The 22641-nt window shown below is 42.1% G+C and overlaps 1 protein-coding gene across 2 annotated transcripts in view; it reads right to left on the bottom strand.

The window, feature by feature from the left end:
* rims2a (regulating synaptic membrane exocytosis 2a) overlaps positions 1 to 22385 on the bottom strand; it is a 158206-nt gene extending 135821 nt beyond the window's left edge. For both annotated transcript variants that reach the window (XM_085473447.1, XM_085473448.1), the window contains exons 1-2: positions 22147 to 22385; positions 21432 to 21626 (exon numbers count right to left, since the gene is read on the bottom strand). In XM_085473447.1, the coding sequence (XP_085329573.1) occupies positions 21432 to 21610 (179 nt within the window). In that variant the 5' untranslated portion in view covers positions 21611 to 21626; positions 22147 to 22385. The remainder of the gene's footprint in view (positions 1 to 21431; positions 21627 to 22146) is intronic.
* Positions 22386 to 22641: the final 256 nt, after the last annotated feature.

Below are 22641 nucleotides of genomic sequence, written 5' to 3'. Positions count from 1 at the left end.
GAACAATGGTCTGCGTGGTTCAAACACAGATAGAAAGGCAGCTCTAACTTCAACGAGTATTACAACCAAGGCATGAACAACAGCATCTGGAAAACTTTGGGCACATCCAAATTACTGTAAAAACGCTGAATCATTTTGAAACTTTATTTGCGCGGTCTGCTACATATTCAATAACATATTCAGTAGTAGTATATAATACATCATGCTTTTGCAGGTGGTTACAGTTTAACCAGAGCGTTTTGTAAATAAGGGTGGGTATGCGTAGTTTCTTGAACATGACAATAAGCATGGCCTCGACAATAACGATCTGAATCCAGCAGAGCAACTTTTGGAAGTGGTGCAAGTGGAGATCATGTAATGAAGGTGCTGCCCAAAAATCTGCCAGTATCAATATCATGCCAATCTATTCTGAAGGGGTGCAACTCAATACTAGCATCCATCAGGGCATTCATTTTCTTATCCAACAGGGTCATGAGGGGAGGCTGGAGCCCATCCCAGCTGTCACGGGAAGAGAGGTGGGGTATGCCCTGAACATGTTGTTAGTTTACTATAAGACCAGTAACACTGAGACAAAGAACTGTTCACTCTTACATCCAAACCCACAGCCAATTTAGAATTGCCAATTAACCTAATGAGCATGTCAATCTGTATGTTTAAACAATGCAGATTCAATATCAACTTATTTCCATTACTGAAATCAAAGCAAGAAGCCAGAACTTTTTTTGTCCTGCAGCATATAACATGCATCCCCTCTAATGACCACAGGAGCTCAGAAACAGGACAAATATAGGAGTAACAGCTTGCATACGCAGCATCCCTTAACACGCATTCTCTTCAAATGACGCGCATCTCATATAGTGATATCTCTAGAAGTTCAAAATACGTGCAACCAGGACAAAACACCAAAATTACACCGACACAGACACAAACAGCAAGCACCGTGTGACCGTCTTGTGTCTGTACACCATCTATCAGTGGCGCTGCAAGCTCAGCTGCTGTCGCCTGGTTTAGGAGCAAATGTCACTTAAAGCAAAACACAGACATCTGCAGCTGAGAATCACACACCAGACCTCCGCACACCTGATCGCCGCTTATTCTAGTGAGCTGCCGGCTTTATATAGCCGTGTGAAATGGAATGTGTTAATTGGATTTTGTCTGATTCTGACCATCACAGCAACAGTAGCTAATTTGTTGTGTGTGACTGGTCTGATTCCTACATGTAGTGCTGCAAATAATGATTAGTTTCATTACTGGTTCACCTATTTTTTTTTTTTAATGTATTGCTAATAAAATGACCAGGACCTAAGGCAATATGCCCATATAACTATTTTTGTCCAAATCCCAAAAACATTTAGATTACATGCATCCAGTTTTTGTCTGCTTCATCCCATCATCCCAGCTGTCATAGGGCAAGAGGCAAGTTGCCCAGGTATTAGTCGCCAGTCCATTGCAGGGCTAGCACATAGACATGAGCATTCATGCTCTCACCTACGGCCAATTTAGATTGACCACTTAACCTAACATGCATGTCTTTGGACAGTGGCAGAAAGCCAGAATAACTGGGGAGAGCATGCAAGCCCTACACAGATGCTGGCTAGTGGATTCAAACCCAGGATCTTCTTGCTTCAAAGCAAGGCTGCCCACCTTCAAGTTTAACGTGTTAAATAACCTCTGAAACAGTCCCAACTAAAAATAGTAGCCGTAACCCTTACTTTACCCCTTATTAGTGGCAGCCCATAGAAGCCTAGTAATGACACATTAAGCCTGTTAAGCCATATTTGAGAATACCCCATCATTTTAACATCCCATACTTCACATACATACTCAAACTGCCAAAAAGATGCTGAGGCTAAAGCAGAGTCACACAGAGCATCAGAATGGAGCACTGAAGCCTCACAACAGTCTGGTTTAGCGAGAGGTAGAGCACAGCAAAAGTGAGAGATCTGTCCATCTGATCTGTGTCAGACGGGTGAGAGAACACACGAGAAAAGATATAGTCCTGTGTACCCATCAGTCTCGCTGCTCTGTTTTCCGATGAGCCAGTCCATATTTATCCTCTCGCTGTGTTCTCCCGATGACCTGCAGCGCCGTTCCTTATTGATCCCATCAGCACCGTCTCTGTGGTCGCATTACAAGCCTCATATTTATCTGATCGAGCCTGCTGCCTGCCTGCCTGCCTGCCTGGACAGCTGCCGGGCGCTGTGTGTGTGTGTGTGAGTGTGTGTGTGTGTGAGTGAGAGAGAGAGAGAGAGAGAGAGAGAGAGAGAGCGCATCTGACTATGCATTTATGCACACCATATCAACATGTGTGCGTGTGTGTGTGTGAGTGAGTGCTCTGTGTATTATTTGACATGGGGCAGTGAAATGAGTGAGTGTAAAATGTCACAAGTGACGTATTCGGGATCCTGGCTGCTGCGGAGGCCTCCAGGCCAGATGCAGTCTCCTGTTTTCTGTCTGTTTAACCTGCTCTCTGCAATCACATGAGACCATCGCAAGACATAAAAGACAGATGAAAGACACAAATGGTTCAGAGTTTAGAGTAAGTTTGTGCGGGAGTTTTAAAAAGTCACATCCTGCTGTTATCTTTACTCTTATTTGCTCCTGGATTTCAGTTTCCGCTTTTTCTCAGTGGCTTTGAGTCACAATGACTGATGCTGCACTGCTCTCTAGTGGACAGATGTGCTGCATAAGCTTCTAAGAGATAACTTTCTTTTTCCAGAAAACAGCAACACATAGAACTAGCAGCCATCCACAGAGGTGCTGGATCCCTGTCTAGTTACAAATTACTGAATGTGTATCCAGATTGGGGCATGGGGCAGTGCCCATCTTGCCTGATGCTCCCAGATCGTTAATCTTAAAATGCCAAAACCACTGACAGCGAGTGTGGATGTGACCAATGATGGACTCTAACAGAGTACATTTACTCTAGTGCTTTACTGAATTGCAGTCTGAATGTATATGAACTTTAATATTTCTTGTTTTACTGCTTTCTGCTTCTACTTTTTTTTTTTTTTTTTTACTTTTTTACTTTTTCAGCATATTTTACCATTCTTTATTATTAAATAAAAAGCTGCCTGGCAGAATATAAAACACGCATTAATTTCTCAGTAATATAACACATATGACTCAGAAAGGGGCCATTGTGTCTTGTTTTGATGCTAAAACTTTTACTTAGGCAAAGCATTGAAATGCTTGTTTCAGAAAACACCTAAAACTTTTCAGGCTCTGCATTGTCACTTTTCATCTATATTAAGCCACAGGGCTGCACAGCGCAGAAACTGTTTTCTGCACTCTGCACTTGGTCTCCTCCGTGCCACAACACTTTCAAAGATCTTGTAAACACCCTTCAATAAAAGCCAGACAATCAGCTGAAGGAGTTAGCTCTGAAACAATTACAGCCTGACCAGTGGAGTACTGATATTTTTGTGTTTATTTCGTGCTTCCAATAGTGTAGTGGTTAACAGATTTACTTGGCAAGCAAAAGGTTGCTTATTTAATTCCAGCTGGAACACAAATCTCCTTTATGTCTGGAAGGGGATCCGTGTGTCAAGGGAGCAGCTGAAAGTAGCTTTACTGACATTTGGTGAAATTATGACATATCAGATGATATTTGTTTCCCTTCAGATACAGTAAACATGGGATTTCTCCAACATTTTTTATGTGTAGCTCTTTATTTACTTGTTTACGCCCGATTTCACTCGATCAGTTTTTATGCTTGTGGCATCCCAAACGCGGAAGTTCAAAAATGCCCTCTTGTGGACAAAGTATGCAACATCAAGACTTATAACGTGGATAGATCCACAAACAGCTAATAAATGTGGCAGGCTCTAGAAACAATTAGCTGATTATTATTATTATTATTATTATTTTGTCTTTTAGCTCCTTTTTTATTTAATGAATCACTGCAAAATAAATGTATTTGTGTTGTGGACAAAAATAGTCATGTATTGGCTCTGTGAGGTCATTCAAAAATATTACCAAAGATGATAACTACTACAGACCTACTGAAGCCAAACAAATAGATTCTCTTTGAATTTTATAAGTACACTTGAAAGAAGTTTTCATTTCATTGTGTGAGATTTTTCTAATTCTTTACTGTCAGCTAAGTGTATAAGTAGCTGATGAGTTTGGACTTGTTGCTGTGAATTACTTTTATGTTTTAAAAAAGAGATCTATACAGGAAATGATGAACACGCTTTTAACACCAGCCACAGCAAAAAGGATGCAAATTGGCACTTTATAAGAAGGATACTGTTGTAGAAAAAAAAAGCTGCATCAGCTTCATTCTAAATCTGACTCATAGGGAGGTGAGATCCTTGAGAGATCTGGGTTGATGCATCTCTGATGTACCAGAGAGAGGAGTCTAACACGCATAGCTAGACCTCGACTTAAACAGTGCAATCTTCAAACTGCTGCTCCTGTGTCACAGCTGTGTTAAGACAAAATTACTGATACGACGGCTGCGTAACAAGCCCTGAATCAGCACTGGACAATGCAGTAACAACTTGCACCACAGCAGGTTCACCAACAGCTAATGTGCATGCAACAAAGAAACAGAAACCAGGAAACAAGCAGGACCCGAATGGCACACTATTTAACTAACCTTAATCGATATTTCCACACAGCCCAGTCTAAGTTGCCATGAGAAAGTATTTTTAAAAAACAAGGAAACAAGACCAGTAGAAGCATAATGTACATTTAACTGATTCTAAATAAGCTGCAGCTCACAGCACATGTCGTGCAGTTTTAGAAGATAACTCTCAGTTGACTTTCTTTGAGTAGAAACTCAGTTACATATTGACAGAACAGCAGCAGAGCAGCAGGGCTATGATGAGGTGTACTGGGCAGTCTCCTCCTCAGGGACAGACTGACAGGGCCGGGATTGCCACGAGCAGAACACAACAAGCCTGCTCATCACTAAATATCTATTGCAGATCGTGACAAAAGCACCTCTACTGCGCATTTAGATCCACATGCATCAGCGCGTTCACTTGATTGGGATCCTTTGCACTCAGAACTGACTGACTGTGTGTCTGAGAAGATACTCTGCAATGAAATATTACAGATGTCCCCTTAAATCGTTTGAGAACAGAATATTGGCAACCCGCTGTGGGTGACAGATTTTAAGCAGAGGGTCATATAAGGCCTTGGCTACAACACTGGAACAGAAAATCTGTGATAGAGGATCTCATGGCTAAGCAATGACCCCACAGACCTTTTGAGTCCACTACAGACTGAGCGATAATTGGATCATAAGGGAGTAATCTGGCTCTGTGAGTAAATACAAACTACATATATCATTAACACATCCCGGTCAGTCAGTACTGCCAGGAGATGAGGTTAATGTCTGTCTGAAATCACTCACAGGCAACTAACCGTTAGGGAAAACTTTCATCGGAGACTGGCCCAGCAGAATTTTACTCTGGGCTTATTTACTGTATGATACAACTTGCCACCTGGTATATGCCAACAGTGTCTATTTAATAATAATCCCTTAAACTCGCCTGCAATTGAGACACAGTAAAGAGTTCATGTGGGGAGCAATAGATGGATTACATTTGTCAAAGCGCTCTGAGTGCTCTAATCTCTAATTAGTCTAATGATCATTTAGCTTTTTTAGACTTTTTGTTAACGCTTAAACAAAACAATAGGAGTTCATAAACAATAAGGCTATCCCCACTACACTAAAAACCCTGAAAAACTGGTGCTTATTCTGTTTCCTTCCTGGCTTCAGTGGCCACTTTAGGGGAAACTACTGTGGCCAACTGCTTATCTGTAGTGGGTGTAGGCTGACAGTCCACTGTTTACCTCAGCTGTCAATATTCGGGTTGTCCATGTCTACTCATTTGATGAGTCAGTGACTCTCACTTCTGTCTGATGTCAGCGATACTGAGGTGAGTTGTTAAGGATATCCTGAATTTTTCTATAAGCCCTGCTGTTTTTGCCTCTCTTAGCCCCTATTAGCTGTTTTTAGCCGCTGTAAGCTGCTGTTATCTGGTGTTAGCGAAACATCTTTAAAGTAAATCTAACATTGTTGGACACAGACACTTAGAGAGTAAACTCTTATACAATGTGAGAATATTATCAAACTCTTCATCAGAGGGAAAGCGTGACTTTTAGGACACTTGTGGCCTAACGTTAGCTGGTATAATATTAGCTTATAACCTGCTGTTGTTGCGTTTAGTCGGTCAGCTGTCCGAAGATGGGAGGGAAACATATCTAATCTGCTGACAACAAGTAATTGTGATAATACTGAGAATAAATAAGCATGTTTATCCACGTTGTAGAGCCCTGACTTCAGTTCAGGAGATGAGGCTTGAGGTGAGAATGAAGAGGATGAGGTGGATGTAAGGGAAGAGAGCACATTGGCGGAGGAGGCAGATGAAGAGGTGGAGGAGAAAGACATATTAAGAAAGACTAAATTATAAGGTGGACTACTTATATGGGCAGTGTCTCGCCACATACATAAAATGTGATTAGGCGAAATGGTGATGTCCATCTCCACTAATGTATTCAACATGGCGGGGCAACATAGCTGGCGCCGCTCCTTCAAACTCTTAATGCACTAAGTTTATGAGAATTCATGCATTTGCTGGAAGATATAATTACACACTAAACAATGTATATTTATGAGTATAACATTCTTTTCTCTGTTAAATCACCTTAAAACAATTACTGTAACGTTAAGACTGTGTTACTGTACTTTCCCCTCTGCTGTACATTACCAAATATTAAACAAAGAGAGAGAGGGGGCTAAAAATAGCTGCTCATTTAAAGATGGGTGATTAGATCTTGAGACACTTTTTTTTTCATTCTACCTCTCCAGTAAATGCCAGGAGAAGGGCTACTTAACACTTTCTCTCCATCTCGTAGAGGATTAGGGGCAGGGGATGAAGTGCTGATAACTTCCTCTGGCACGGGGCACTGGCAAGGCGCGATAGGCAGGGCAGGAGGAACGGCGAGAGGGCAAGCGCCTCGGTGTGGAAGGGGTTGGCCAGCTACCACAGCTGGGCCTTAGAAAGCAAAGATAGGACTGAATCCACGGGGCGCACTCATCAGAATAGGCAATTTAACAGTGCGCAAGCCAGACCTCCTGACCAAGAACTAATATTCAGATTGTCAAACAGGAGTTGGCAACAGCAGGTTTTTTTTCTGAGCAATGGGGAAGTGGCTAATCTGCTGCCAAATATAACTAAAATCCATCTGTTTCCTTAGATTACCTGCCAGGATTCAATTGAGCTGCTCCATATCTCTCTTCCTGAGAGATTTCCAAGTGGCAAAGAGTCAGCTAATCACCCAGCAGCCCACACATTCACAAGTATATTTCTATGCAAAAGCTTACAGGAAGCATATGTACAATATCCATATGTCATTTTAATACAGCAACTTCACCATACAGCGAATCATGTATAAACAGTACGAGAAGCATTTAGTCAGAGGCAGTGACGCACCATGTTTGTGTTTTTGCACACAGTATATGAGCGTATTTGCTTTAATAATGGGTGTGTGTACAACCGCGTCTTTCACTGTATGTGTACGCTTAGCTGCGTCTCCTGTCAGCCCACTTTATTCATCCTGACAGAGATACATTTCATAATGGCTGTGATCAGCACTTTCTTGGCAGCTGACATTGTCCCTAGCTAACGTCACAACTCCTGTTATATGCGAGGCTCAACAGCTCCACTGGGAATGCTCTAGAACTTTAGCCTCAGCCCCACCGTGGCTGGGTCACCACCCCCCTGCGTTTTAACTCAGTCTCTAGACAAACACAGCTGAAGGCAGCTTCATGCCTTCCTTCGTCCCTTCCCACGTACCATAAACAGTGAAGCATCAAGAACACTTCTCAAGCACCAATGCCATTTCTCCATCCCCCCGTATTATTTCCAGTCTCATAATCAGCAAAAACCTAGTTTCAGCCTTTCCTCCTCATGTCCATGATGAGGGTAGAGTGGTGATGATTATGATCACATTCTCTGACACGTGCCACTATCCAAACCTTCCCCTCAACAAACCTCCCATCAGCCCCCATCTTTAAACAGATACAACAGCCTCTCGACAGTGTTGTTGTGGTCTGTACTGAAACTGCAGTCAGCTGTCTAATGTCTATAATAATAGCCCAGCCATAGCTAACAATAGAGAGGTAATAGATACCCCGCCTATTGTTGGCCAAGCCTGCTCTACTCCTTCCTGTCACAATTCATCACTATAGCACATCACTATTAGCTTGTTTAACTAAACTGCAAGCAGTGTACCCAGACAGACAAGCACTGAGCCTGCTGAGATCACCTTTCTGCACACAGGTTACACCCGTAGACACCATATGAAGTCCCACACCATGGATCATGTTTTATGTATTGCATACACTACACACAGTCTAAAAGACTAGCATGCTCATTCAAATGAACAGATGTCGCCACGACACTGTATGACTTGAATTAACTTGGACTTGGTGGCTGTCAACATCTGTCTGATGGTGCAGAATGAAGTGTTTGAGTGTAGCTGCTGTAAAAGCTCAAATCAAAAGGATTCCCTTGCATTAGCAGCCTCTGCACAGATTTAAAGCAACAACTATTCAAGCATCTGCCCCCTCGAGGATAAGGACCAGCCTCTGTACACCAACTACAAAAAAACAGCTCCCAGCCCCCCTCCTCATCACCTGATGCTTAGTGGCTTTAAATGCCTGCACTCCGTTTCTTGAGGTGTCGCTTCAGAGAGCTGCATTTACATTTTGCAAAAGAAGGATTTCTTTGTGTTTGTGCAAGGACCCTTCTCCCCTCGCCATCATCCACTGCTACACATCCAGGCCACGTCAGCATCATCATGGCGATGGTGGCAGTATCTCAGTGGGATGGGAGATATTAAGGGATTAGTGGGAGATCCTCCATCAGACTTCAGTGACGGAGCACGATCCCGGGATCACAACATCAGCTCCCTCTGCCCACCAACATCCTGATCAGTGTCAGACGATGGGGAAGAGAGACAGGCCTCGTCACTGTTTATGTTCAGTTTTGATAGTACACACCCAACAAACCAAGCAAGGCTGAATACGGCAGATACTGAATCTTTTGGATAATGACTTTAAAGCCACCATTAGCTCTAGGCAGAGTGAGCGGTGGCCTATATGCTGTACAATATATCCCACTGTAGGTTACATGGTAGTGCCTGTGTGCAGTGTTCAAATGGTGGGCTTATATAAGAGCTGCGGCTGTATTTGTGACATCACCATAAGCACTGCTCTTTATCCTCCTTTATTTATGTCAGTCGGCTACCTACAGCAGCATCTGCATCCACTGTACATGTAAAGCTGTGTAGCATTACATAATATCTAACCTGACTCATGATGGAAGAACAATAACCATAACAATATATACTATATATTTAAAATAGAGAGCAAGCAGAAAGCAGAAATAATAACAAAGAAGCAAAATATGTATTTCCATTTTTTAGAATGTATTCTGGGCACAGTATTAAAGGACCTTAGATCCATAAGGTTTTTTGGTTGGGTTTTTTGGGGGTTTTTTGCCACACAAAGGCATATTTGAAGGACCGGCTCTGCTGCACGCACATGGTTGAGTCACCAGTTTGCACCTGCTTTGACTAGCTGAGTCTTGAATGAGCATAACGTGGAGAGACACACAATCACGTTGGAGAAAGAGAGATTAGACCGGCCTGTGTAAACTACCGCTACTAAATACATTAGCTCACACACCAAGCATCTCGGGGGTTGGATATTAGCAATTTAACTGTGTGGGTGTTTTTTTTTTTCATTTCAACATTAACTTGAGTTGATAGTGATTAAAAACAAACGAGAAAAAAACAAGAAAAAAAGTAGCCAAATCTAGAAATTTAAGTCTGTACCCGCTACTTTTTTTCTGTTCAGGTTCATTTTAACATCCAGGACAAAAACAGTGTGTCTCTTTTGTATTTCTTCATAAAAATCAAGCATATTTTGCCTGTGCATTTAACAAAAAAGGGCCTTATTTAACCTGTGAGCTTACATGTTTAACTTGATCCAAAACACTTCGACAAGTGTTTTAGATCACACTTTTGTTGCTAAGGAAGCTAAAACTTTTGGATTAAGTTTTAGCCTCCTTAGCAACATTCACTGAAGCTAATGCTATTGTATAACTGGATGTTAGTTAAGCTTTGTGACTGAGTTAGCTATTTAGCACAGAGGTCTTTGTGTGGACCTTTCTGTATGCCACAACTCACCATGGTGAGATCATAGTCTGCCACTGAGAAAGTAACTAAATGAACGGAGGGAAGGAAAAGGGCTTTGTGGTATCTACTCTAGGGTGACCGTATTTTGATTTCCAAAAAAGAGGACACTTGGCTCAGTCATGAAGAACTTGCTTAAAGAAACATATTTAACATATTTAAACGATACCTCCTCTGTGCGGTTAATGAATTGTGAAATAAAATATGCCATATAGGCTTTTACAAGTCAACAAGTGCAAAAAAATAACTTGAAAGCTTCTGGAATTAAATAATGGTACATAAATAATGCCTCATCTGCATAAGAAAAATTACCAGTACTGGATCGGTACGAGGGAAGTTTCTTTTGCAGTTTGTCTGAAAAGATGGACTTGTGCTTTGGGATCTTTTAAACATTATTAGGCGTGTTGCTGCGCGCTGTCTGTCCCGTCTGCGAGTGCAGAACAAGCGCTCACAAAGCAGCAGTTCGGGGATGACTTCAAACACATGGGTCCTCTATCGGAATATAGTAAAACCCGGACATTTTTATCAATCACGAAAATCCCCCCAGACGCCCCGGACAGAACGTGAAAAGAGGACATGTCCGGGGAAAAGAGGACGGTTGGTCACCCTAATCTACTCTGCTTCAACCAACACGACCTGGCTACAGGAGAAAAGGATTCATATATTTTTAGAGCAAAATCATCATTAAAACATTGTTCAAGATTTCAGGAAATACTCTTATTTCCTTACTTGTCAAGAGTTGCTTGAGGAACATTGATACCATATTGCTTAGTATGACGCTAAGTCAGGCTAACAGTTAGCTTGACTTTGCATAGCAAGTGGAAGCAGACATGAATAAAACTAGCCTACTTTTAACTGCTTAGTTTTAAAAACTATATCAAACGACCCGTAAGCCCACTTAGGTATATGTAAAATTTCAGTTTTTCTAGTTTAGTTTTTCTAGTATAATTTTACTCCTTCCTGAAGTTGTTGTTATTTCTTATGAATTAGAACAATTGAATGAGTATTTAGTCTCTGAAGAGTACCCTAACCAAAATCATGTTACTCCAGCATTGTATACCCAGAGATGATGGGTAACCTTCATTTAGCTTTCATCAGAGCATGAAACTGATTACGGCTGTAAGGCAGAAATGTTAGCATTTTTGTTGGTGTATTTGAGATTTTTCAGCTATCAAAGCAAATAAGTATGTTTTTGAATCTGAGAGGACTATGACAGAACTATCTGTGAGGATAAATTTTTATCAAGACTTCTGATGAAAATAAGTCACTTTGGTTTTATTAGATGGGTGTCAGATCTGTTAATGACACTTATTTGTCAAGAAGGAAGATGAATTAATCAATTCCTCAGTTAATTAACATGATTCTTCGTTAGAAGCTCCTTTGTCTTTATGGTTGTTGGAGATGGTTCTGTTTCTTTGCTGTCTGGGTTTCTTGGATGCCTGGCTGCATGCCGGTCACTGCGGAAAGCTGAGTGTCCCCACTATTAATAGTCCAACTAACAGCATGAAGGTTCTCACTCTTTGAACGCAGTCAGCTGGAGATGACCTGGTGCCACGTTCCACCTTTAGTAACTGGCCATTCAGTGGCTTCACTTTCCCATGCAGGTGTCACTGTCTCTCCTGCTTTCAGTTTGTCTCCTGCTTGCTTGTTCACAAAGCATCTACATAGATGTTAGCAGTACAAACATTGAACTATATTTAACAGCTGTAAGTGCTCAATTCCTGTGCCACAGCCTTAGATTCATATTTTGAGAAATCAGTAGCAAAGATTGTTGTTATGATAAATTCATCTCAAGCGTGTCATCACTTTACCCTTAGAGATACATTTAACATTGACGCTACCAGCTATTCTATAGCAGGCACACATGTTCTTCAGATACGCTAGGCTTCCCTCAGAGGATCAGATGCTGTATATCTTCTTCCAAAACGGACTTTATAATGGTGGATGGGGACGGGGGATGGGCAATAAAAGTGATAAAGTGTCAGCTTCGCAGTGCCTTTCCCTTTCATGATTCTGCTCTCTTTGTTCTTATTTGGCTGATGTTCCTTTTTTGCATTCATTATTTATCTCTTTTTCTCCGTTTTCTTTGTTTTACCGCACTACTATTCATTTATAGCTGCATTTCTGTTTCATTGTGTTGCTCTCATTCAGGCTAGTCTTGCACAGCATGCTGGGAAGCTTACATAACAAAAGGCCAGATGTTCTAGTAGTGAAGCTGTAGCTGGGTTCTGTTCTGGCTCAGTCCAGGATCACTAGGATCGCTTTCAAGTACTTTCTAACAGACAAAATGACACACTGACTCACAGTCACATAAAAATTGCAATACAACAGAGCTATGTCTATCTGCCCACCTAACTTCTTGTGATCGGACCCATAGAAATGAAATTTTTAAACACAGTTAATTAAATAAGACATGAAAGTTGCTTGAGCCTTTGCTTAACTATTATTTAACATATAATATTATAATAAGTACAGAGGAATCATCATTTGCTGGGGTAGCAACAATTTAATATGCATTGCTTGTACTAGTTCCAACAACCTATTAAAACATTTTCCTGTAGTCGTGTTTCACCAAGGGCATTTTAGATTGCACAGCCAGGGGCAGGAAAATCCCTTCAAACTTTGCTTGAGGGATAAGATCCCAGAAAGTATAAAACCAATGCTGACAAATGCAGATGTTATTTTGAACAAAGCCTTAAGAGACAATGGAGCCCAGTGCTGTGCTGTGCCACGCAGGAGAATAGCAGGCTATGGGAGATGGCAGGCTGATTGCTCTGTCAATGAAGACTGAGGCTGTCATATCAGCAACGGGACCTGATAGCATCACAGACGTCAATGTCTCTCCTCTCATTTTCTTTGTGATGTTCTCTTCTCCCTTTCCCCTCTCACCCCCCCCCCCCCCCCCCCCCCCCAGTCCCTGCTCACTTCCTTTCCTCCCTGCCCTTTCTTCTGCTTTCCTAACACATTCTAGCCTATCACGTGTGCTCTCTCTTCTTTTACAAACCCTGTTATTGACTCAACAGGGCATTGTCAAAAAAGTTCTTAAACACTAAATCCCTGTTAACACGACTAAAATGATCCCACCAGCAGATCTACATTACAGACCAAAAAATATTATGAGCCATTACACACTATTACATCAGGTGACATGTTTGTTTATCTGTAGTTAATCCTGCAGACATGCTCCCAGTGCTATAAATAACTGGCAGATGTATTTTAATCCTGAACTGAAAATAGCTACACGTGAATGTTTTATTTGTGTTTTAGCAACATTTGATTGCCCAGATGTTCTGCTCTTATTTGTATTGTGAAAAAAAAGGTTAAAACATACTTTATGGCTAAAAGCATGCATTACAACTACAGCAGCTGCTTGGCTAAGGGTGGATGGGCTCTGCTTTAGAGACAGGGTGAGAAGCTCAGTCATTCTAGAGCCGCTGCTCATTCCACATTGAAAAGAGCCAATTGAGGTGGCTCTGGGACAGACCCAGGATTCGCTGGTGAGATTATATCTCGACTGCCTCGGGAACAAATCGGTGTGGCCAGGGTGAGGGAAGTCTGGGCTTCTCCGCTTAGACTGGGGCCCTTGCAACCCGTACCCAGGTAAGTGGTAGAAAACGGTAGGATGGATGGAGAACGTTCACAAACTGCCTTCATGGCTTTGGACTACATTGCTAAATGCTATATTTTATACAGTGTGGCAATGGAACTGAATTCCAAGATAGATTACAGAGATTAGATTAGATGAAACTTTATTAATCCCTCGGGTGGGTTCCTCCGGCAAATTCAGTTTCCAGTCGCACAGCACCGACAGATGTTGCATGTTACAGATGCAATAAAGGGGAATGAGAGCAAGGATATAAACATAAATATATATATAAAAACATATATGCACATATACATATATATAAATACAGAATATATAATATGGATAAATAGGAATACCAGTGGATTGCACATTTGAGTGAGTCTATTGCACAGTGATTATTGCACAGTCGAATATAAGAAAAAAATATTGTGAATATTGCACAGTGGAAAAAAAGCACTACAGCTCAGCTTTGTCCCCCTGTTTCCCCTCCCTCTCTCCTCCAAGGAGGAGTTAAACAGTTTGATGGCGTGCGGGACAAAGGAGTTTTTAAGTCCGTTGGTTCTTGACTTTGGGAGAAGCAACCTGTTGCTGAATAGGCTCCTCTGATTATTTACGACCGTGTGCAGAGGATGCCCAGCATAATGTCCATAATGTCCAGCAGTTTCTTTAGTGTCCTTTTCTCTGCCACTGTCACCAGATTGTCCAGCTTCATGCCGACCACAGAGCCAGCCTTCCTGATTAGTTTTTCCAGTCTTGCTGTGCTGCTCCCCCAGCACACCACAGCATAGAACAGTACTCCTGCAACCACCGACTGGTAAAACATCCTCAGGATGAAGAGGTGTGGCTCCGTACGTTTGTCCATATAGTATAATATGTACTGAATGTGAAGGATGTGGCTTATATTTACAGAGAACTGTAAATCAGCTCACTTTCTCGGTTTTGTGGCATTCAGTCTAAGGGCTTTCATGAATTATGCTGGTTGCAGAGATATTTAGCCACATATTGGCAAATTTAATAAGGAATTTAGCAGCTAAAAACATGATATGTTTATCTATACTTCATGTAAACCGAAACTGAGCTAACAACAATAAACTAAGCTTAGAAGTAGTCTGAGGCATTTTCTTTATAATAATACAATAATTTTTAGAATAATACAATGCCTGTACTGGATGCCACATTTTGGCATACAAGCCTTTGTTAGGGTTAGAGAGACTTCATGGAAACAATGGCTCTTTTGTCGTTGTGTTCCACCAACAGGAATCTTCCATTTGTGCTGTCCAACAGCAGTGGAATATTCCAGTTTTACCCAAGGCGGAAGAATGGAACATTCCACGCATTGGAATTTTTTTTAGGTGTAATATCACCATCCCATGTGACTTAAGGTATTTGAAATCATGTAAAATACAGGTAAACAAGCAGGGAATGGTCTAACCAACTAAAATTACTCCACATGTCATGTTTAAAGGTATATTTCTTAGATCCTGGGAGCATATTCAAAATGAAAGCTGGTACTGGGCCGTTTGAAGAGGACGAAAAAAAACAAAAAACAAAGCATTTACAGACATCAGTGGCTAATATTGTGTCAAAGCTAATATGTATCAGTGAAATGTTCATTAACATTGTGATAAATCTTTTTATATAAGGAAGATATATGGCTTTACACCCACTTGTAGTGGCTTACAAGCTACTTGTAAGTACTTGTAAACAGTGTTGGTCAAGTTACTTGAAAAAAGTAATCAGTAACTAATTACTGATTACCTCCCCAAAAAAGTAATCCTGTTACTTTACTGATTACTTATTTTCAAAAGTAAGTAATTACTTAGTTACTTAGTTACTTTTTAAAAACACGATTTACAACCTGAATAGGTGATAAAGTGATAGATCTTTCAGCCCAATTCTACTTTTTCTACATAATCCATCATACAAAATGTAATCAAATGGAAAAGTCTCTTTTTAAAACTTGTTTTATTAGTTTTAACCTTTTAACTTTGTGCATCAAGCTAAAATTAAATTATATGCAACATTCTCTGACTGGAAGAAATTTGTTCACCATTTAAACTTATTTTCTGCACATTCCAGCCAGAGATGGGCAGTAACGCGTTACAACGCATAAAATATATTTTTTGTGTTTACCCTCACTCTTTCAAATACTGTAGATGCAAGTAAAACACAGCAGGAAATAAATAACATCAAAGACTAGCGGTCCTGTTGCTCTATTTTCACCTGTAAAGCAGGACTAGGGTAGGCGGAGGTTTACCCTGGTGCAGGTGTGCTGCAGCGGTCAGTGGAAGAATCTGCGAGTTTCTCTGTGAGTTTCCCATTACGTTGTTGCGCACTCGGTGCTTGCTTGGAAGTTTAGGGGTTTTTTTCGCTTTAAAAAGAAGTTTTCTTCCCACGCACAACGGACACTAATGTTTTTGTCACTTTTTATGGAATCAAACTCAAAGTAAGGTCAGTACTTCCACGCTTTAAACGCTGCACGCTCATACTCTCTCCCGTACTCAATATATGATGCACCGTTGATCCGCACACAGCTGTTGTCACGAACGTCGCACTCGCTTACGTCACTGTCATGAGACATTCTTGCAAAACGATCACGGTTTTAGTAACGCAGTAACGCAGCGTTCCTACGGGAAAGTAACGGTAATCTAATTACCGTTTTTGCAATAGTAATCCCTTACTTTACTCGTTACCTGAAAAAAGTAGTCAGATTACAGTAACGCGTTACAAGTAACGTGTTACTGCCCATCTCTGCTTGTAAACATATTGTTTTAAAGTGTATTATATACAGTAAATCATGTCACATTAGATCAAACTGAGCCAAACTACTTAAAATATACCAACTGTCCATAACCAAAACACACAGATACTTTAATTAGCATGATGATGTATTCATTTGGCGTGTGCTCTGCTTTGCAGAGTCAAGACATCTTCTCTTCCACTTTCTCTCTCTATTTTTTCCCTTGGGGAAAAGCGATGGGGGATGGGAGACTCATGACAGAATCTGCTCTCTGCATGGGAAGGCGAGTAAGCATGGGTGAGTGAGCTAAGGGGGACTAGAGAGACAGAGAGAGAGAGAGAAACAGAGAGGGAGTGTACTGTAAACTGTCCAGTGGGAAGCTTATCAGCATTGCCTCATCTTATTTCACAATAATACGACTCTTTTTTTTTTTTAATTTGTCAAATTGAGATTTGCTTTATTGGAATTCATTAATTTACCATCAACATTACATAGATACAGTCAGATTTACAGTTTACATTACTGGCTTTTTCTCATCCTATAATATGATAGCTGTCATTTTCTCCCCTCGTATATTTTTGCAAGATTCTGTTCTACATTTAAATTTTGTTTCGCAGACATTACAAGCTTTAATATTTTGCTTGGATTCAGATCACTACTGCTGCCAACATAATCTAGCACGTGGTATTATTTGTTCAATGAAAAAGTATTAAGTTGTAGAGTAGAACAAGAATTTTAGAGGCTTAGACCTCTGTATGATGTGTGTGAGTACAGTACTCCACAACTGCTGCAGCCTCAGGAGGCCTGAGATCCTATAGCCTCCAGGGACACAGGGCCTCTGAGTAACTCTGACCCCAGCTGGTATGTTGAGCTCTCTGGCACAATCAGATAAATGACCAGGATCCAGGGCTGGGGTAGGGGGCGGAAGTTTTTGAGTGTGCATGTATGTCAGGGGTAGGGGAGGTAAGAGCAAGGGAAGAGTTAACGGAAAATGGGACGTGATCAATCAAAGCTAATTTTAGGCCAATGCGCTTCATGTGGAACACCAGCCATCATAGCTGTTGACAGGCATGCTAACCAGAAGTGTAATCTGTGTTTTTAGGCGACTCGTCGTAAAGAGAAGTGAAAAGGAACTGATGAACAGTTTACCCATCACGGAGGGCTGTAGTCAGCCTGTGAAAGTAATGTGTGTAATGTGCTCTTTGTCTCTGGAGAGAGTTTTCCAGCGTCTGTGATGATGTCATTAGGATTACCCTGCTTGGGTTTTGAGACTAGAAATGGAAAATCAACATTACAAACTGAGGACTTGAAATCAGTGACCTTTTATTGTATATGGTGGGTTTATGGCAGAAGGATACAATCAAGCTGCATTCGAGGAACTGTAGGATACAGTTGTTTGAGATCTTAACCCACATTAGAGGCTAACAGTTAGGATACCCCTGCATTTTTGGATATCCTTTTCTTACAATACTAGTCTTGCGAGTTAATGAAAGTGCAATATTACAATGGTGGCTTATTTTGTTTTTTTATTTCACAGCAAATTCACTGACATTGTTTTCACATATGATTTTCTTTCTGCTTGGAATTGTTGCATTCCATGTTTACATAAAAACACTAAAAGCTTTAGTGATTATATTTATGCTATGATACATGATGCTTAAATTTCTAGTGTGGGGGTCTTTTTAGATAAAATGAAAATTAAAAAAATAACCTTAATATAGAAAAAAAGGTATTCCCAAATACAGAAAATAGGTCATACTTTGTTGTGTGCGATTAAATTCAGGGGGGGAGCCCAAATAGATGGCAGAGCAGCAGACACCTCACAGCCCCGGAATAGCTGCATCTCAGTGGGAGTCCCTCCTTCAAGGCAGACAGTATAATTAGCACTGTCAAAGGCGATCCCTGAACAAATGGCACAGTACCCCCTGATCCACGGGGTGAACACGGTCGCAAAGAAGAGGACAAAGTGGCATATTTACTGGGATGCTACTTATGTGGTGTTTAAAGTGAACAGACAATTAAATAGGACAGCGCTTGCTGATGTCACTGATAGGTAGGTGGGGTGAGACTTGTGCCACTGAAGTTATTCAAACAGTTATTCTTCCCACACTCTAGCATGCAGGCCTAGAGGACTAGAAAAGAGGGAGAAAAAAGAAGTGGAGCTACAGGCATTCTGTGGGTAACCCATCATAGGCAGCTGATACCTTGCTGTAAGAAACAGAGTGTCTACATGAGTGGGGGTCCCATAGCCATCATTACTGTACTGCTCAGGGGCTCACTGAACCATGGAAAGCTAGGATAGTTGATAGCTCCAGAGGATTCTCCATAATGGAACAAATGGCCCTGGAGATATGCTTAATTGTCTTTTATAGGTAGACATGTTAGAATTATGCACTGAAATATAATTTAAAGGCTACAACTTTGATGAGCCTCTGGGGAAAGAAAATAAGCTACAGATACGTATGCCGCTGCCTTATACACTTTTCACTGGGGCAGCACATTTTCAGCACACGCACACACCGTGGCACCTCCAGTGAGATGACAGCAAGTTGGCAGGCCCTGCAGCTGGAGGCTTCTCTCTCTTTCTCTCTTCTATCCATCCCTCCATCCTCGCAGGATTCCCTCTGTAATATTACACACTTCAATGTTCAAGCTGCCACTTTCCAGAAAAGCTATCAGAGCTGCTGTGGGATCAGACCAGGACTGCAACAGCAGAAATGCGTGAACCACACAGGCAGGGCTAGATGTTGTTGCGGTGTGGAGGTGTTTGTTTCCAACACTGCTGGAAATGCTACGAACCATCCAATGACAAGTTAATCCGCTGCGGTTGTACCTACGCCAGGGCTGAGCATATTAATGCTACTCCGGGATATGTTCTGCTTGTGTGATTCATAGGTAAAGAAAGTGGGGATCTACTGTTTTGATGAATCAGGATGAGTCACCACATATGTATAGAGAGGCATTCTAAAACTGAGCCAATATCCTGTTGCACGAAAGGAAACTTTACTATCAGGCCACAGAGGAGTCAGACAGTCAAATCAGAGTCTCAATAGATAGCAAAACAGTGCCAGCCACCCTTCAGTGTAAAATCCACCTCTTTTGCCACATGTAATTCAGTACATGATGTAACTCCCCCCCCCCCCCCACCTGCACACACACACACACACACACACACACACACACACACACACACACACACACACAGTAACCAAGGCATGAAAGGGGAAAACCAAAAAGAAAACACAGAGTGCTTCTTATGCAAAGCGACTCAAACAAAGGCCTCTTTGACCTCCCAACATCTGGTGTCCATTCAGCCTGTGTGGCGTGCATCAAGTTACCCAACATTATGGTGAGACAGCCAGTCACGCCTGTCGCAAAGAACAGCCTCTTCTGCCCATGCTCAGTCATGACAAGGCTTTGACATCACTGTCAGACTAAGAGTGACTAAAGCTGACAATCTCCCTTTACCTCCGGAGAAAGAGAAATAGGAAAAACATGCCGCTGTTGGGGAGTAAGGGAGGATGAGGGGAGACAGTGAAAGGGGAGGAAAGGCAGAAAAAGCCTGGATGAATCACCCAGCACGCACCGCAGCGGCTGAGGTAGCCGTGTCTTGGAGTACATGAGTCATGTTCATCATGCAGCAGCACTGGGCAGGGATTGCACAACTTTCTCTCCATTAGGAATGTTGCAAATATTTACCCTTTGATGGGAAAAAACAATAGCTCTAATCCTTCTAAAGAGCTCCCAGTGATAGTGCCACACATCCCTCACACTGAAGTCACTGGCACCTGCTGAGAGGATGGATGGAACACCAGTCAGCCTGCTGCAGCTCTCAGGCACAACCCACCCCAAAACAAAACAAAACAAAAAAACATTTGACACCTAAACTGCAATCGGATATTTATGCTGCATTCTAATACAATAGTAAAAACCATGCAGCACCAAAAGTGTGTGCAGCTCTTCATTGAAGAAAAAGATAAACCCCAAGAAAATCAACAGGATGGAAACATTTAAGGCCCACATTTATAACCCTCTCTCTTAAAAATCCAAACGGGTTCAAAGCCATTTTTTTAATTAACAGTCCATCAGTAGAGTGTGTTTCTTTATAACAGGTCAAGACGAGTGGGGGTAATATCCCACCATAAACGAGATTTATGGCTCAGGCGGTGATAGTTTTAGAGCCATGATGGCGGAAATACTCCGGTCCACCTTAAAAAAAAAAAAAAGAAAAAAAAAAGCTAAAACCCTACAGTGGACAGCGCCGTGGTGCTGAAACAGCTCCGAGCGACATCTGTACACAAGAGGAGCGGGAGGGGGGGTACTTTAACGTTGAAATCACACACACACACACACACACACACACACACACACACACACACACACACCAGCGTGCGCCATTGCCACAAAGGACACCTTAAATGATCTTTCCAGTGTCATATTGTGTAATCTCGATGACGTTCGTGGGGAAAGGTTAAGCTATTTGGCGTGCTTTTTACGTGAAAATGGCGGGCGCCGCTGCTAAAACCCAACCCATTACAGCTATAGCCACAGCCACAACAAAGTGGTAGGAAAGCGCCTGAAATTCATGTTGCACTACAGCACTGATGCCAAGCTGGTAGAATAATATAGGAAAGGCTCTAAAAGGGGGGGAGTCAAGAAGCGTCAGCCAGGCAAAGGGGACCTTGTAATAATCACTCCGGTAGCCTACTATCCGCTAGTGGTCGACAGCAAAAAGTTCTAGCTTGGAAGTCAAGAGTCAACACGGCCACCAGTATCTCAGAGATATGTACACACGCTGTGTCTAATGACAATCCACCAACACACAAGGTTTATTCACCAAACAGCACCGACACCGCCTGTTAACACCCTCTCTTTCTCTCCGCTTACTTTAGCATAGACTGCTCCTTCGCTTCCTCCTTCTTCTGTCGGTCCATGACGCCGAGGATGATCTTCCTCTCCTCCTCGGTGAGGTGGCTGAGGTCCGGCATCTCCGGCATGGCGCCGGCCGCTGAGGGAGTAGCAGCAGCAGGGCCAGGGCCGCCCCGGGGCCCGTGTGGAGCAGACATCTTTTACACACAGTGGCTAAAAAACGAGAAAGTCACCGTCAACCAGCAGCATCGTGGCCGCTATTATTTATTTATTTACCGTTCTTTTCTTAGTGTTAAAGCCGCTAAATGTTCGGTTTGGTTTGGTGTGGTTTGCAGAAGGCACCGCGGCTTACCGACAGCATGACATCTTGGTTAGCGGTATCATGAACATTATTATCATTATTATTATTATTACAGCGTGCTGTGCGAATAGGCGTCAAAATAGGAACTACAGGCTTCATCCCCAGCTAGTGCAATGCTCGCGGTGAACTTATCAAATACGCTGCAGCTGACCGAGCTGGGAATATTCAAGCCAATTTTACACGCCAGCATTTGAGAGCGAGTTAAAGATTAGAAAGAAGCAGATGCCCTTAAAAGAAACAAGAGTGCACAGGCTGTAGGCTACAACCTTCAGGTATTCCAACCACAAGCTTTCATCCATCCAGGGATTAAAAAAGTAGAAAAATAAACAGGTTTAGGAAGAAGGAAAAAAGAAAAAGAATGACAGCTCTTGCCTTTTATTTTGCAGTCATGTTAAATCCTGTCTAACCCATCGTTGCCATCCCTTAGAGGGGTTTCACTCGCATGTTGGAATAAAAGATGCCCGGTCCGTCCTTATTTGTCTGCCTCTGGGGTCCTTAACCCTCCTCCGTCACTCTGCTTAGCTCGCCTTCCTCCAGGTTAGTAATTCTTGGAGATTTCTTTAATGCACAAAAATGGATGCAATGAGAGAGGGGGGGAGTACTGTGTATGAGTGTGTGTGTGAGAGAGAGTGTGTGTGTATGTGTGTGTGTGTGAGAGAGAGAGAGAGGTGGAAGAAGAGGCGGAGCAATGGAAACACGTAGAAGAATAAAGCCGAGAGGACGCGCTGGATGTTCATTGACAGCAGGCTGACAGCGGCCGCTAAAACGCGGAGTGGAAGAGCGGCGCGCAGCTGGAGCACCGCTGGAAACGGGATGAGCATCATCATGCATATTTCATAACCAGATGATGAGCGCCGTGAGAGTGTG

The sequence above is a fragment of the Copadichromis virginalis genome, linkage group LG11, assembly GCF_057382275.1.
Source record: "Copadichromis virginalis isolate Kocher_CV1m ecotype Utaka linkage group LG11, C_Virginalis_male_GT1.1, whole genome shotgun sequence".
Classification (NCBI taxonomy): Eukaryota; Metazoa; Chordata; class Actinopteri; order Cichliformes; family Cichlidae; genus Copadichromis; species Copadichromis virginalis.
Note: the sequence above shows the minus strand (reverse complement) of the source record. Positions and strands in the feature narration are given on the sequence as shown.